The 17,756-nt window shown below is 34.7% G+C and overlaps 2 protein-coding genes across 3 annotated transcripts; both read left to right on the forward strand.

Moving 5' to 3' along the window:
- The first annotated feature begins 2,183 nt into the window (after positions 1–2,183).
- LOC133303347 (metal tolerance protein 1-like) lies at positions 2,184–5,971 on the forward strand. Of its 2 annotated transcripts, none has more exons than XM_061503251.1 (3): positions 2,184–2,312; positions 2,522–2,642; positions 4,770–5,971. In XM_061503251.1, the coding sequence occupies exons 2-3, from the start codon at positions 2,619–2,621 to the stop codon at positions 5,919–5,921; spliced, it is 1,176 nt and encodes a 391-aa protein (XP_061359235.1). In that variant the 5' UTR covers positions 2,184–2,312; positions 2,522–2,618; the 3' UTR covers positions 5,922–5,971. The 2 variants fall into 2 exon arrangements, with proteins under 2 accessions (XP_061359235.1, XP_061359236.1); XM_061503252.1 differs by lacking the exon at positions 2,184–2,312 and having other exon boundaries at positions 4,770–4,928; positions 5,014–5,971.
- Positions 5,972–6,919: 948 nt separating this feature from the next.
- LOC133303351 (transcription factor bHLH57-like) lies at positions 6,920–11,143 on the forward strand. The gene is made up of 4 exons (XM_061503257.1): positions 6,920–6,974; positions 9,311–9,949; positions 10,100–10,513; positions 10,967–11,143. The coding sequence occupies exons 1-4, from the start codon at positions 6,930–6,932 to the stop codon at positions 11,048–11,050; spliced, it is 1,182 nt and encodes a 393-aa protein (XP_061359241.1). The 5' UTR covers positions 6,920–6,929; the 3' UTR covers positions 11,051–11,143.
- Positions 11,144–17,756: the final 6,613 nt, after the last annotated feature.

Here is a 17,756-nt window from a genome sequence, read left to right on the forward strand (position 1 = left end):
ACATCTTAACCCAAAACCTTAAGGTTGTAGGTTTATGGGTCTTTCACACTTATATGGTCATCACTTGGCCTATGTCTAGTCTATGTGGTACTTCTTTACAACTCATACTTGATTATTTCCAACATCCTCCCTCAAGTGTGACGCCCAATATCATTCTTACCCTAAGGGCAACTTCTGCAGAAGTCCTTTTTTTTTTCTCTTTCAAATATTAGGGTCACACTAGCCTTCTGGAGAGGCCTTCCAAACACTTGGCCCAGATCGTTGGCTTTGATACCACTGTTGGCTTTGATACCACTATATGGTCATCACTTGGTCTATGTCTAGTCTATGTGGTACTTCTTTACAACTCATACTTGATTATTTCCAACATCCTCCCTCAAGTGTGACACCCAATATCATTCTTACCCTAAGGGCAACTTCTGCAGAAGTCCTTTTTTTTCTCTCTTTCAAATATTAGGGTCACACTAGCCTTCTGCAGAGGCCTTCCAAACACTTGGCCCAGATCGTTGGCTTTGATACCACTGTTGGGAATAGAACGAGGGAGCCCAAAACCCTTTGCAAAAGGTACATCCACCAATGGGCCAAATGACAAACCATAATAAGTGGGCCGACACCACATCTTAACCCAAAACCTAAAGGCTGTAGGTTTATGGGTCTTTCACACTTATATGGTCATCACTTGGTCTATGTCTAGTCTATGTGGTACTTCTTTACAACTCATACTTGATTATTTCCAACAACGATAGCAAAGATGTCAAATTTAAGATTAAATTGCTCGTGCTTAATTTTAAGTTGGAAAATTTTGTTATACAAAAACTTTCAAACACAAATATCACAGGAAGGAGTGTATTTTCGGAATAATGGGAGTAGGTAGGTACTTCTTTATCAAAAAAAGAAAAAATTAGGGATATAAAAGAAAATAACTATAAAGATAAAGATAATATATAGGGAAAAGTATTTGTCATTTTAAATGATATAAAATTATGTTATTTTAAGAGAGATATAGACACAAAATATTTTTTTATTTAAAATTTAAATTAAAAAAACCATCCACTTTCTCTCTTTCATGATTTTCATTTTTTGTGTCTATCTCTCTCCTAAAATGATATAACTTATGTCATTTAAAATGACAAACACCAAATTCATATATATATATATATATATATATATTCTTCATATTTGATAAAGAAGTATTGAGTGGACGGTATATCTGTAATATTGAAAATATTAAGAATGATGTACTAAATAATTTCAGTATTATTTTATTTTTGTAATAAATAAGAGAGAGAAACTGTTTTTCATTTTATTTTACTGAAATTTTAATTTTTATTGTTAGGATATTTGCATTGTTAGGAATTCAAACCAGCAAAAGCACTCTGCTGAGATTATTAGCCTCAAATTAATCTCACCCAAAAGAGTATGCAAAATCACGCAAATGCTAATAAAAAGAATGAAAATGTCCTTTTAACAAAGAGTTTTACGAGTATAATGTTAAATGAAAATTTTTACGAGATGGTGTCCACATGTTCTTTTGTTCTCTTTTATCATTCTGCTTTTTCTCTCCTTCTTATTGTGAATGGAGAAAAATTTTCCTACATCATATAAGATTACATTCATTACTCTTACATCATATAAGATTACATTCGTTACATGATTAATTTTTATCTTTCCTGGAGAGATACTAACAGTCCCATCCGCCATTTTTCTTTTATTTTTTTTAAAAAATTTGATGTATCCCACATTTATTTATTAGTGCAGGAAAGTTGATATTTCATCCAGTAACATAACAAGCTGTTAACCCAAATAAAATACTCAAAGAATTATGAGTTGAACCTAAGATAGTTACATGAAGGTGGACGTGATTACATTGCTGCCGTTCAATTCAAATCTCTACAATACAGACAAAATCTTAAAATGGGATTAAATTGCAGTTAAGAATAAGTTGTCAGGAAATATTTTAACTAGACTTTAAAAATATTTATTATGAAGGAAAAAATGTTTGTAATATCTTTCTATATCGAATCCAGGTACCATGAGGAACAAGACAAATAATGCAAGACAATAAAACTTGAAAGGAAAAATCATGATGACGATATCTATATTCCACATGATAATGATAATAATTTTGTTTCCGGGATTCTTGTCTTTTTGGCATTGGCTGAGTGAGTCATTCGACGTTATGTATCGAATCACACCAAAGATTCACAAATCAAAACCAATGAGTCCTTTCTTTCTTTCTATTGAAACTCAACAAGCACCGGCCTGGCGGAGCAGGACTTCTTACTAGTCCTACCATTGCTGAAAACTGAAATGTCTGTGCATTGTTCTTTCTCTTTCAAAATCTTGAGCTTTTTGCTTTGTAATTCTTATTTCTGCATTTTCTCTTTCTGGGTTTTGATCAAAAATATATCTTTTTTTTTTTTGAATCAAATGGTGGGGACCGTATATCCTTGAATTTTGGGAATATTACGAGTACTAACTCTGATTTTTTTTTTTTTTTTTCCCTTTTCTCTATTTACAGAATACAGAGTTCTCTTTCCAGAGAGGGTTTTTCAATTTTTCTTCTTCTTCATCACTGATATAAGAGAGAGGTGGATTGCCAAGCTCGTGTTTAGAAGATGCAAGCCAAAGCTCAAAGCCAAGTAAGTAACAGCCGCAGATTAACATTGGATACCCAAGTCTTTTTCATTCTTAGTTTGTTGGGTTTATGAGACCCCATTTCTATTGTTCGCATTCTTTTGTTGCTCTATCATTATCAAGTATCCGTCTCTGAATTTTTTTTGTATAAAATTCCATTTTATATTTATAAAAGAAGGGACTTAACACCACCCAAAATGACGTTATGCTACTTTTCTATTTAAAATCTATCGTCTTATTATATAAGAAATGTCACAATCGATTTGGCTGGAAAGCATGTTGTAGTTAGTTGTATTAATTTTTCTATTTTTTCTATATTGTAAAAGTAAAGGGATCTTGTATAGGTATTCATCATGTTAACAGAGAGTCTTTTTACCTAGTAGAGGAGAAATACGGAATGCATGATGGTTACGTTGTATTACTACTCAGGGTCTTTACTTTTTATCTCCATTTATATGGGTGATTGCATGATTCCAAACTAAATTAAACTCTGGATGAGTAGGTTGATGACGCTTGTGTTGATTATATGACACCCACAACTTGTTGGTCCTGTTCTCTGCTGACTTGTTTGTGCCTTTTTCTTTGTTCTTTAAGAAATTTGAGAAGTTAAGTTGTCTGTCTTTTTCTTTTGCTTTCCTATAAATATTCTTTCTCTTGTATAAGGGGGCCAAATGTTCTTGTTCATCTAACTGTTTTTGATTGGCCATTCTTTATTTGCTGGTGTACAATGATATTTTTGGTTGATTGACCTCATTGCCTATAGTATGTGGCTACTTTGTTCCAAAATTTTGTGACTTAGTAGTTACAAGCAAACTAAAGCATTAAGAAGGAACTGATCTTTGGAACTCATCTGTATGCAATTTCTTATACTTATGAAACTTATCTTTGAGTCCCTATTCCCTACTTCGATGTGTAATAAAACCCTAAAAGGGAAATATTACTCTCTTTTCACATAAGATAACTTCTCTCATATTATCTCACTTCGATTTTTGCACCTCACCTTTTTTTTTATGCAATGATGGGATCCACCCATTTTCTCTCTACTAAAATAACTATTTTATGTAAAAGGAGAGTAATAAAACCCAATGTTAAAACATCAAAATTTTAACAGTTATTGTTTGCCTGGACTAAAGCTTATCTTAATACAAGTTTTTCAGCCATACATTTTGCTATATAATGTTATGGTTTGGGAATTCAGTCGTGAGTTATAATCAGTCAAAACAAGAGGAGGAAGAGGAGAGAAGGGGGGGGGGGGGGGGGGGGGTGCATTATATGTTGCTTAATATAAATTTGCGCCGTAAAGGAACTCTGCAGAAATGGTTTTTACAACTATCTATTAATGTTATCTTGTGTGAGTTATTCAATCATAGTGAGATTATCTTGCTTCAACAACTAAATGACTAGTATAAACGTTAAACGGTGGACTAGATTGGATTAATAGTTTATATATTAGTGCATAGCCCTGCCTTTAGGTCAGAACCATTGAGTTGATATTATCATGAATCTTTTACTTCTATAAGTATTTAAACTGGGATTATCATGAATCTTTTACTTCTATAAGTATTTAAACTGGGATTAAAATTGCAACCAGAGACCTACCTGGGCCTTTTGATTTGGTAGATAGTTTTTTGGTTAATATGATTTGATGGCTTATAAGTCGATATCTTCTAACTGAATTTATGTCTCTCTCTCAATTAAGAATTTCATTTCGAGGTTATGATTTTATAAACGTACCCTCACCTTTGTTAGTTTACTGTGGTTGTCTGAAAGAAACTTTTTTTGAAATTATCATTGATTTGTTATTGTTATATAGATTAAAGATGGACAAATTAAACCATTCTGTTAAATTACATGATCTATAGGAACTGGCAAATTTGTTAGAGAAGTTCACTCATTTTAAATAATGTTTACTATTTTTGTGATATTCTTTTCATTACTTATTATACTTCTAGAGATCATCTTGGGATCAAATTTTACCTGGTATACTGAACTATATTATTGGTTCCTGATATAATATTTTACTTTTTTTCTGTTTAATGATTGCAAGAGCGTGAACTCCAGTTGCTTTTTCCTTTTTTTTTCTTCTTCACAAAGTTATGGAATGTTACGTATTCATTTTTGTTTTAATTCAGATGGAAGCACAAAGCTCTAAGCACGCACAAATTATTGAAATCAGTGGAGAACTTCCTCCGGGAGGAGGTATGATTTGTGGGGAAGCACCATGTGGGTTCTCGAATGCTGGATCAATCTCTCAGGATTCCAAAGAACGATCAACTTCAATGCGAAAGCTTGTGATGGCAGTGGTTCTTTGTGTTATTTTCATGAGCATTGAAGTAGTTGGTGGCATTAAAGCTAATAGCCTTTCAATTTTGACAGATGCAGCCCATTTGCTTTCAGATGTTGCAGCATTCGCCATCTCTATATTTTCTTTATGGGCTGCTGGTTGGGAAGCCAATCCTCGTCAATCATATGGATTTTTCAGAATAGAGATTCTTGGTGCTTTGGTTTCTATCCAGTTAATATGGTTGCTTGCTGGGATTCTGGTATACGAAGCCATTGAAAGAATTGTAGCTGGGACTCATGAGGTGAATGGCTTTTTAATGTTTATAGTTGCTGCATTTGGTCTAGTGGTTAACATCATCATGGCTCTGTTATTGGGTCATGATCATGGCCATGGACATAATGATCATGGCCACAGCCATGGACTTCAAGTGTCTACTCATCACCATCATCATGATGTCAATCATCCAAAAGATTGCCACCATCATGCTCATGAAGATCACATGCACCATGATGCTCACGAGGTTGCTAAACCGCTTCTTGGTGAATCAAAAAAGAAGGAGAGGAGATGGAACATAAATGTACAGGGTGCTTATCTCCATGTACTTGGGGACTCTATCCAGAGTGTTGGAGTAATGGTTGGGGGAGCAATCATATGGTATAAGCCTGATTGGCAATTAGTTGATTTAATTTGCACTTTAATATTTTCAGTAATTGTTTTGGGGACAACAATAAATATGCTGCGAAACATATTGGAAGTCCTAATGGAGAGCACACCACGTGAGATAGATGCAGCCAAGCTTGAAAGGGGGCTGCTGGACATGGAAGAAGTAGTGGCTGTTCATGAGTTGCATATATGGGCTATTACAGTTGGCAAGGTTTTACTGGCTTGTCATGTTAAAATCAGACCAGAAGCGAATGCAGACATGGTGCTGGACAAAGTTATAGACTATATCAGAAGGGTTTATAACATCAGTCATGTAACTATACAGATAGAGCGCTAGTACATTATTTTGGCCAGTGATGATTATGAACGGAAGAATTTAGATACAGGCATGGGGCATTATGCTTCTGGATCTCAAATATGTCAGTGAAAATATATATATATATATATATATATATATATATATATATATATATATATATATGAGGCAGGATCCTTTGACACCGGTGTCAAATTTAAAGTTTGACACCGATGTCAAATTTGAAGTTTGACACCTCTCATCTGAGTCGTTAGATCAAAAAAGATCAATGGTGTCACATGCTCACAAATCAAAGTCGTTGATCTTTTTTTATCTAACGGCTCTCAGATGAGGTGTCAAACTTCAAATTTGACACTGGTGCCAAAGAATCCAATCTCTCTCTCTCTCTCTATATATATATATATTTGGTTAAGATATATTTTTAATCTCTACACTATTGCACTCATTTTCAATTTAGTCTTTATACAAATTTAGTTTTCAATTTAATCTCTATGCATACCATTCGTTGTTTTCAATTTAGTTTGTTTGTTGCTGTTATGTTACCTTTTGTTGAATTGGAAATCAATCGCATGATCTATAGTGAACAAAAATATTTTCGGTGAATATGCATACTGAACAATCATTTTTAAATTAGTCCTCATACTTCATGTTATTTTACGTACCAATCTCATGAGGTAAGAATGAATCCGTACACAATTGTACATATAGAGATTAAAATGAAAAAAATTTGTCGTGCAAGAATCGAATTGAAAATAAATTTACGTATAAAAAAAATATCTAGGTCTTTTTTTTAACGATAATGTCTATGAAATATTCTTGCATATACTTTTTTTTTAGCAATTTAAAGAGTGCAGATGATCAGCATTGAATATTTGCCGCTTTGATTAATATTCAGATTTATAGGGTATTTACTTAGTTGCGTGAAACTTTGTTTGCTGCAATCAGATTCAATTCAAGTAATCCTTGTTGGTGTCATTGCACAAACATGCAAAGTTACTTATTTGCTTGTGGGAGATTTTTATTCTGCTGATGAGACTGGGAGACAAAGCTAGGTCCCTACCGCGGTCCCAACCAGTTGAGTAACTGCCATTATGTTTTGGAGTCTATTAGTGACAAATTCAGTGTGTCACAGCCCCATGAGAATGTAAAGGTTCTCAGCTGTTTTCCTGATAGCACCGATTCAATTTGTTGATGCTTAGTTACTGGGGGCACCTCTTTGAACATAGCAAAGATATTAACGTGATTCACTAAGTTTTAACCTGCCCTTGTCCCCCTTCCCATGAACTGATAAGAAAAAATTGTTCCGAGTTTCGGACTTCAGCTTCACCTTATAAGGTGAGGATAAGGTTGTGGTGTTTTATGTAAATTTTTTAATAAAAATCTGCTTCAATGTCTAACGGGGTAACAAAAATATACCATTTTACAAGCGTTAGAAAACCAAGATGGTTGAGCCAACTTTTACTTAAAAACTTAACATTACATCGCTCGCATAATTTACGAGTGATTTACCCACTATTTTCTCATAATTTACAAGTTCTAATGAAAGCATAAAATAAACAGCTCAAAATTGTTCAAATTAAGGCTGCATTGTGTTCAATTGGTGCACATCTTAGATATTAATAATTGAGGGAAGATATTTTGACTACCAAAAGTTTTCACTACCACCTTACTACCTATCTAATCACCATTGGATTAACATTTTCTCTCTCTTCAAAAACTTTTTAACATTCTCTCTCTTTGATCCAATGGTGATTTGATAGGTAGTAAGGTGGTAGTGGACACTTTTGGTAGTCAAAATAGAGGTAGGATATTTTGACTACCAATTTTTTCTACTACCACTCCACTACCACTTTAATCACCATTGGATTAAAAGTTATTTTTATTTTCTCTCTTTTCATTCAACTTTTCCTCTAATTCAATAGTGATTAGAGTGGTAGTGGCGTGGTAGTAGAAAAAATTGACTGTCAAAATATCCTAACCCATCAAAATATCCCCCCTCTTAATAATTTAAGAATGTTCAGAATGCATAATTTATTTTTGATAACTTATTTTCACTTGCAATGTACGTACTTGTTTTTATGATGAATGGCTCTTCTCATATATTTAGTAGTTGATGCAGTTAGTCACATTAATCAAAAAGAAGTTCGAGCTTTGGGCTTTGGCTCCGTTTATGTAACCAAAAAAAAATAGTTGAAGTAACAAGGTTATAATCAATCTTAATCTTGTTGAATGGACAGAAATTGTAACAACAATGTACTCTCACGTTGCTTGCTGTTATGGTGTCAAAGAGTTCAGAAACACTCTTATCTTGCTGTATACTGGGGCTTAGCTTTGTACCTGAAGTGTTGCAGCATGTGCGGTCTTGAAATGTAAATTGACAAGTGGATCTGAAGGGTAAATAAGTGATACAAAAAAAATTGAATTTGGGAGAGAGTGGTATTGGGAATGACTGACCCATCATCAGAGCAGTGACACAACACAATCCATAGAAGCCCTTTCCAAAGCTCTCTCTTTTTTTTTTGTACTCACTTTTATATGAGAAAGAGAGAGAGAGAGTGGCACAACTGTCTGTCCCCGCTGATGGACAAAACTGCCCACCGCCAATAATGCTTGGGACCTTGTAAGCAAACCAGACAATCCTCTCTCTCTCTCTCTCCCCCCTTGCTGCACGCTCTCACCAACTCTCACAGTTTACAGTTCCATGTGCATCATGGTTTATATCTTCTAACCCAGTTGAGAATTTTCCACCTTTCGTTTCTTACCACATCCCTCTCCACTTTCTCCTTTTGATCACCGTTGTTTTAACCCCGAGTCACCGGTTTGTTTGAACCCCACTCTCTCTTCTCTCTACTTGTGAGTTGTTCCAACTTCCAAGCGCAACAATATTTATTATATTCTATATAAGAGAAGGAGAAAGAGAGTATCAAAACTTGAGCATTAGTAGAACACAAAGGAATATATTGAGGAGGTGTATATGTGGTCTTGGGGATTACATTTATTACTATTCCTTTGTTAGTATCACTATACGGAATGTTGGTTGCCCTCGCAGAGTGGGATAGAGAGAAAGAATTTAAGATATACTTGGATCACTGCTCAGCTTGAATGGAGAGGTTTCAAGGACCCTTCAATTCCTGTGTATATTTCACATCCATCCTTTCCTTTTCTTGCATTAAATGCATTGTGTTACTTCCTGCAAATATATGTATCTGCCCTGCTTCCTCTCTTTCCACATTCTATTTCAGTTCCTCTTTTATTGCCCACTTTTCTCCTTTGAAACTCAACCTTATCATTAATGGAAGTTAATATATTAGTTGCTTCTTTTGGAAGGTTGGGTTGTGAAAATGAAATCCAGCTAATGTATCTGCTCTCTCCTCCTCTCTCTTTTTTTTTTCTTTTTCTTTTTCTTGCAGTTCTTTGGGGAGAATTGTTTGGAGCAAGGCTTCTTTGGTACAGAGAGCTTGAAACTTGAGAAGGATGAACAATCTCTGATATCAAGCTTAGAGGACAACATGCCATTCCTGCAGATGCTTCAGAGTGTAGAATCCCCACAAATTTCCCCCTTCAAAGAGCCAAGCTTTCAGACACTCATAAGACTGCAGCACCTGAAGAAGCCATGGGAAGGGATAGCCTGCATACCCAGATTTGAGACCCAAGAGCTTGAGAGCTGTGTCACCAATGACCTGGTGGAGATGCAGTCACCATTGAAATCCGAAAGCAATGACCTTCAACATCCGCATTCAATAGCGACCCAGTGCAATCAAGAGCGACCCAAATCAGCTCAAGATTGTAGCAAGGATGGTATTGGAGATTCTGCTGCTGTTTGGGCTAACTCACAATCATGGCATAAAGGCACCCAGACCCAGTGCCCCAAAACTCAGCTAGCTACGCGGGAACGGCGAAAGAGAAAGAGAACGAGACAAACCAAGAACAAGGAAGACGTTGAGAACCAGCGAATGACACACATTGCTGTGGAACGCAACAGGAGACGCCAAATGAATGACCATCTCAGTGTCCTCAAGTCCCTCATGCCCCCTTCCTATATTCAAAGGGTATGTCATATCAAGTTCACAAATGGAGCCAAGCTCACTTCTTCAGCTTTAATCATGTTAAAAATCCAATCTTTATGGCACATACACAATATGTTTCTGTTTTTTTAGTTATATATATTGATATTCGAACTCTTTCATGGGATACTATAGGGTGACCATGCATCAATCATTGGAGGCGCAATAGACTTTGTAAAGGAATTGGAACAGTTACTTCAATCCCTTGAGGCACAGAAAAAGATGAGAAAGAACGACTATGTCGGTTCCAGTGAGTTGTTTGAATTTGAACCTGGTTATGAAATGAGTTCATCCCCGAAAGAAGCAAAGTGTGGGGATGAGGTTAAAGAAGCAAAGTGTGGGGGTGAGGTTAAGGCAGAAAAAAAGTCACAGGCAGTAGCCGTAGAGGTCACTGGGATACAAACCCATGTGAACTTGAAAATTCAGTGCCAAAGGAGACATGGGCAATTGATAAAAGCTATTGTTGCCTTGGAGGACCTTAGGTTAACTATTCTGCATCTTAACATCACATCCTTAGAGGCTTCGGTTCTCTACTCTTTCAATCTCAAGGTATTACTTTGTCTTTTCACTTCATCTTTTGTTTTTGTTTTTGTTTTTTTTATGTGGTCAACTCGTCAAAGTGGAATCAAGTCTATGTACTGGTTTTCTGACTTGCAACCTAAGCAAAACGTAGGCTCCCTATTTCCAACATTGTCTATCATTAAAATATGGAAAAATATTTTCTTATTTTGCTGTACAATTCAATTATCATGTTGTGTGATCTTTTTGATGTTCGTGCAAAGTTTTTTTTTTTTTAATAAATGTGTGTTCACTATTAGTTGAGTCAGAACATGATAATTGAATTCTCATGTAATATGAGAAAATCAAATCCCTTAAAATATATATAAAAGTTAACTTTTTTTAATAAATTACAAATTAGTATATTCGTGGTGCTGTATCACCATCACTCTTTTGGTCTTTTCAATTCTGAGGTGCTAACTAAAACTATGCATGGTGATGCAGATTGAAGAAGACAGTAAGATAGGCTCAGCAAGTGAAATTGCAGAAGCAGTTGATCAAATATTTAGCTCCATTAATGGCATCTAAAGCTCACTGGCTTGAACAATAGGGAGTGGGTAGCATAGCAGCGGAATAAAGGACGAAACTTTGCAAGACACATGGTAGAATAGAATGGCTGGGAAACGGGGAACACCGGGCAACCCTCCGTATCCATGTGGGTGGCTTAGACAAGGAAGAGATACAGGGTACAGAAGAAGATGGCATGTCATATCATATTCGCTGCTCAATTTGTTTCTTTTAATTTGATTAGAATCATTATAATATTGTATAATATATGTGCTTATTTAGTTTTTTCTTAGATATAGCTAGAGCATGGGTTACTGGTTGGGAATGGATGTGATATCGTGGAGATAGAGTGTAGGGCCCAACATGTCTCCCTGAAAAGGGTGTCCCACTTTGGAAAATTTGGAATTCTCATCATTACATAGAAGGAAATGATGCTCCTCTTTTTATGTTGACTTTGCGCGATGTCCGTATACTATGAAAGATGTTTCATCATTATATTTGTGCACACTTTCTGTTTGGTTCTTTTTGGCCTTGAGTTCACAGCAGCATGATTCAATTTGTTGGTCTCCAATAAATAGATAACTGAGTAATCAAAGCTAATCAAGAGAAGATCTTCAACCAGTAAACTGAATTGCAACCAGAGATGTCTTAAGTTACAGCTATTACCCAAATTAATCAAGTCATTTGTTGTGATGCCAAGACAAGTTATAAAAAAATTTAGTTGTGCATCCTTTTAAGAGTTATATGTGGATGACAATCTGCTTAAGTGATTTAGCATTGAAGATTTATATGGTTCCAGTCTTGCACTTCCAGAAAGTTTAACATAGATATTATAATTAAAGGAATAGGTTATATTAACTATCATTTTTTTTTCTTAGAATCTCTTATTATCAATTTTATTATTGTTGAATCAAAATTAAATAAACAAAACGGTCATTAATTTTATTTTGATCAATGATAATAAAATTAATAATAAGATATGGTAAAAAAAATAAAAATAAGTGTAATCTCGTTCATAATTAAATTGTAACAAATTACCACACAAAAAAATTGTAACAAAATACACTTAAAATAAAATATATATTGTGACTCTGATAATGGAAGTTGTAAGTTATAGTGTGAACACCGCCTCTAAAATCCAAGTTCTTCTAGAAAAGACAGATTTTACAATGGTAATTCTCTTGGAATAATATCGAACTGGCGCTACCTATAACGATTAAGACAGCTGAAAACGACATAACCGGTATCTCTAAATATTTAGAGAACCTAAAGTCAATATATACGAGTTATTTAAATATTATCATAATTTTTAATGAAAAAAATGTGTGTCATTTAAAAAAAATGATGAATTTACCAAAAGAAAAGAAAAGAAAAGAAAGGGATGTAAATTTTTGTTATTTAAAAGAGAGTGGACAGAAAAAATAAAAGTGTGGGTGCTATTTCTTTATGAGAGTGAAATGACACAAGTTGTGTCATTTAAAAAATAAACATTTTTTTCATTTTTAATGTGTCTGAGAGGAAGCTCCCTTGGCAATGGAATGAGGCGGAGAAAATTAGAGTATTTCTCTGGCTCCTCCTTCACAACAAGGTGCTAACCAACGAGCAGAGAATGAGTATAGGCATGAGTGACATTGCCAACTGCCCTAGATGCAACGCTCAAGTAGAAAGCAGCCTGCACGTGATCAGAGGTTGTGTCTGGGCGTATAGAGTGTGGAAGGTTATTCTAGGATCGGAGATCTTTGATTCTTTCTTCAGTCTCTCATTGGATAGGTGGCTAGAGGTTAACCTTGGGATAGGTTATAGTAACCTGGAAGATCTTAGAAGGATCACATTTGGAGTCAGTTGTTGGTGCATCTGGCTTGATAGGAACGATTTTATATTCAATGGGAAAGCCCCTAATACCCACTGCACCTTAATTCGGATCAAGAACTTTGTGAAAAGTATCATCACGACTGAGAACATGCACGTTGCGGCTAATATCATTTCTAGGAAGAGATCAGAAAGCTTCATCTGCTGGAAATACCCCAAGGTGGGGTGGATGGAAATTAATACGGATGGCTCGAGTACCCTTGACGGCAGCAGCACCTCTTGCGGAGGAGTGATCCGTGATGATGGAGGTAGCTAGATAGTGGAATTTAGATGTTTTACTGGGCAAGGAAACGCGTTAATAGTAGAATTGAAAGGTGTATAATACGACCTTGGCCTTGGCCTTGCTTGGGATAGAGGCTTAAGAAGCGTTTGTATCGAAAGTGACTCCACTACTGCTGTGCATCTTGCGAAGGAAGGGTGTAATGATAGCCACCCCTTATGTACTCTGATCAAGAGAATTAAAAACCTAGTTAGGAAAGACTGGAGAGTCGAATTTACTCATACATATAGAGAGGGTAATGCTGTAGCCGATTGGTTAGCATCCTCCTTCAATGATCAAAATTGGGAGTTAGAGATTTTGGAATGCCCTCCTATGGAGTGCAACCAAATTCTTTTGAAGGACCAGATGGGGGTAGCCTCCCCCAGAATGGTCGGAGTTTGGTTTCTGTTTTCTGTTGGTTGTCTTTTGTAATTTTTCTTTTTTATCCAAAAAAAAGGTGTCTGAAGGTATGTTATATATATATATATATATGTATATATGAGGCATGTTATATTTACAAACTTCTTTGTTTACAAACTCTTGCAAACTACATTATGTTCTCCCGGGAGAACACTCGTTTCACTATGTTCTCCCGGGAGAACATAGTGTAATTTGTAAAACAAATTCAAAAAAATTTATAAACGGATACTTCCCCTATATTTATATACACACGCGGAGGAATCTTTGTTTTCTCAAATTTAAACTTTAATTTTCTGAAATTCAGAAGTATTTGTTATTAGAAGAAGGTTATCAATCAACGGGTAAGTATTTTTGTAAATTAAATTTATTAATTAAATATTAATTCATAAAAATGATAATCGTTGATTGACGAAAATTAATGGTTAAGATATAATTATAAGAGATTGTAAACGAAAATAGATGATAAGTATAACCTCCGTACTGTTATTATTTTGTAATAGTTGACATAATACTGTCGTTCTTATTTCCACAATCCATACGCTATTGACAGCGCATTTTTATCTGTTGAATAATTAAGAATTTTTATTTACAAAACACCGTTGAAACTTGAAAATAATAATGTTTTGATAAGAAACAGAGTATACGTCAATCATGCTGCTCCTTATAGTTACATATATTAAAAAAAGAAATACTTCTGAAATGGATAAAGTGGATTGTTCTAATTTGAGCAGTTCATAATAGCATTGTTGTTTGTATTTTTCTTCTCGTCTTGCAATTCGCGTAAACGACTCAAGATAGTTGAGGCCAAAGTAAAGACAGCAAGCCATATCAAGTGAGACACAAAATGCACCCTCCTCGAAACCAATGACGGATTTGAAAAATGAATTTTCGCAACCAAAAGGTTCGTGCATTTGTTGCCCAGTTGCAACAATTCAAGAAAATGTTGACAAGAAGGCTTTCTGAACATGGAAAAGAGTCAAATTTAATAATATCAGGGCAATCCAATACATAGTCTGAGAGGAAATTCATATGTAGCATAGCAGTAGGACACAAATATATTTGTCTCTCTCACAAGTACAGGAAGAAAGAGAGCAACAAATATAAATAAAAAGAAAGCACTCATCCCAATGTACAAAGTGTCTAAGAGGTACAAATCCACCCTCTCCCCTTCCTTCCCTTTTCTGCCAAATACCAGCCTTTAGAGTCCTTTTCATTTTTGGTTCTCGAGTTGCTGGTGTTCCTCTTTTCCATTGTTGCTGTCTTTCCGCTTAGCTTTTCTCTTCCTTCCTTCTTTTCCTTTTCTTTTCTGTCTCCAATGGGAGGGAAGGTCTTGTCTCAATTGAGCATTCATAAAGCGCTATGAGGCCACTTCTCCACTCTCCACTCATCATTACAACCTTTGCTTCTACTTTCCATAGTCCAAAACCCATATCAAATTTGGGATGGTAATTGCAAGTTTTTTTTTTTTTTTTTCATTTTTACTTAATCGCCATTTAATAGTCAAATACTCAAATCTATAACGTCACTTTTATTATAGATTTTTTTCTTATTAATCACTTGCTTAATCTAAATCGGTAACTGATTCAAACACACGAGATGAGAGCTCCCCTGCTTTAATAACATGGTAATGATCATCAAATCATGAGTTTGAGGACATAATAGAGCCACTTTCGATCCAATTATTCTCTCTCTATTCGAACGTGCGCAACAGAAAAAATTTACATGCATGGTTGCTTGAAAATGTCATTTTTATTTTTTTTGGTGTGGTAGAAAATGTCATTATTTTCTCTTTTAATTGCTGAAGTGTTTCTTTATTGAATCACCGACATCGCTCGTTTCTGATGCACATAGTCTCACTGTGAGAGTTCGAGTGAATAAATTCAAACATTCAAAGAATATGATCTTAATTAGATTTATGCTGACAAATAAGATTTAGAATATATTTTGAGGAACAACAAAGTGGGCACAGTTGGCTAAGGGTTTAGTCCATACTCCTCAGGAGCGTGGGTTCAAACTCCGCCGATGTGAAGACTTTGTTGGTGGGTGATATGTAATTCCTCCCAAAAAAATTTCAAAGAGGTTGGGGTCTTCCCTGATTCTAGTGAAATACTGGTCTCTAACTCCACTTAAATTTTTTGTAACCGAAATATATATATATATATATATATATATATATATTGAGGTTGATTGATTATTAAATTTTCATTTGAATAATTTTTAATTATTAGGGTTGACTTAATTTTAATTATTATTTTTATTTTAAGTGCGTTTAATGATGATTATTTTGTAATTAGTTATTTTTATTTACGGGGAAGTTTTTTTTTTAGAGGGGTTAAATATTTATTGATTGTAAAGTCAATTTTGTCCTTTTTTCAGGCATTATTAATTCTGACTGAATTTCAATTCTCATTAGTTTATAATTGGCCTATAAAAAAAGGTTTTAAGACTTACATTATAAGATAATTGATTTTATTATTATTTTAATAATTAAATTGAGAACAAGATTTTTTTTTTCAAAAACCCAATTCTTCTGTTTAACTTTTTGATTTTTTTCCTCGATTCGGCATCGGTTAAATTATATTTAAGATAGTTACGTTGATGCTTTTTCAAACGCAGTATATAGAACATGTCAGCTTTTAAATAAATAAAAATGGTAATAATACGAAATTAATAGGAAAGTATCAATTAATCATTACGAATGGTAAATTCATCATTCCAGACGATCCGTAACGTTGTCAGAATTGTTATGCTCAATCATTTATGTTTGATTTTGTATTATTAGTGATCCTTCCCATTAATATTTTTTTTTTCAAAATAGTTGTTCAAATAAAGTTTACCATTGAGTTGTGTTCTGGTCAGCCGAGTTAGCTGACCCAATAACACAGATCCAGTAGATGGCCCATGCCTAGAGGCTGGAACACTCTAGAAGATAGGGGTGTTTGTGCTCTGGATTAGATCGATTTTGAAAGCAAAAATCATTTGATCCAATCCCTTCGATTTGAATTTTTTTTTAAATATGATCCAATCTAATTTTATTTTATTCGATTTGGATTGGATCAATTTTCGGTTTTTTGAAAAGCTTAAAATTTGTATGATGATTTTTGTGCAAATAACATATCTTTTGTATGTATCGACTTTGTAAAGTTTGTATGATTATTATTATGCAATCTAGAAGTATCAGTAAACGATAATCTAATTTTCAATATAGTACAACAAAAAGTTGAAATGCTATCTTTTATCTCCAACAAAAAATTTACAATGTGGATGCCCAAGATACAGAGTAACCCAAATTTTCATCCTAGAGGAGCTGCTGTAAAATAATAACACATGCAATAAAAATATATGATGTATCTTACCTGCCCCCCAAAATAAATATAACATAGATCAAACACAACTTACTTTCTCCAACACGATGGGTTAATGGGTCTTGCATTTAAAATTTTGCTATATGATTTTTGGGCTATGATTGGGGAAAGGTCCAAGTAGGTAGAGGGTAAGGTTGAAGAATCATTGGATCAGTTTGGATTTGATCGATTCTCACCAACCAAACTGAAAATCGATTCAATCCAATTAAATTTTGCTTTTTTATTTTATTTTTCAGTTAATTCGGTTATCGATTTTTCGATCCAATCACCGCAGTTTTAATCGGTTGATAAACACCCCTACCAGAAGATATCCCATAGTAAGACATATAGCACCTCAAGCAGGATTCTCTCCCTCATTTTCCCTGCACAACAGTGATTGTACACTGACAATGGTTGCAAGATGCCTTGTCCCAACATGGCCATGCTACAGTGGCACAACTTTGTCCCCTCACTTTTCTCACCCTCTCTCCCATGCTTAGAGAGTCTAACCCTACCTATAAATGTCTCCCTTTTTCGTTGAAGGGTTACTCTGCCAGTATAAAGAACCATTGTAGCCATTTATACAACCTTCCCCCTTATACAGTGTTTGGGAAGCTTTAATAGAGCCTTGGTTCATGCCATTGCTACTAAGAGCACTCTTAAAATGACATATTTCACTCTTGGAGGGGTACATGCGTGATTCTCTTATACACTAAACAATTGAAGTTGTACCTATTATTTAGTATTATGGAGTCTGGACTTTGTTTAATGAAATTAATATTTTCATTTTGCTTCTAATAAAATTGGAATGGTGAATATTCTTTTTCATGTTTCA

This window comes from Gastrolobium bilobum, unplaced genomic scaffold (genome assembly GCF_033153095.1).
Source record: "Gastrolobium bilobum isolate Gb01-03AN ecotype WA unplaced genomic scaffold, APGP_CSIRO_Gbil_v1 utg7982, whole genome shotgun sequence".
NCBI classification, from domain to species: domain Eukaryota; kingdom Viridiplantae; phylum Streptophyta; class Magnoliopsida; order Fabales; family Fabaceae; genus Gastrolobium; species Gastrolobium bilobum.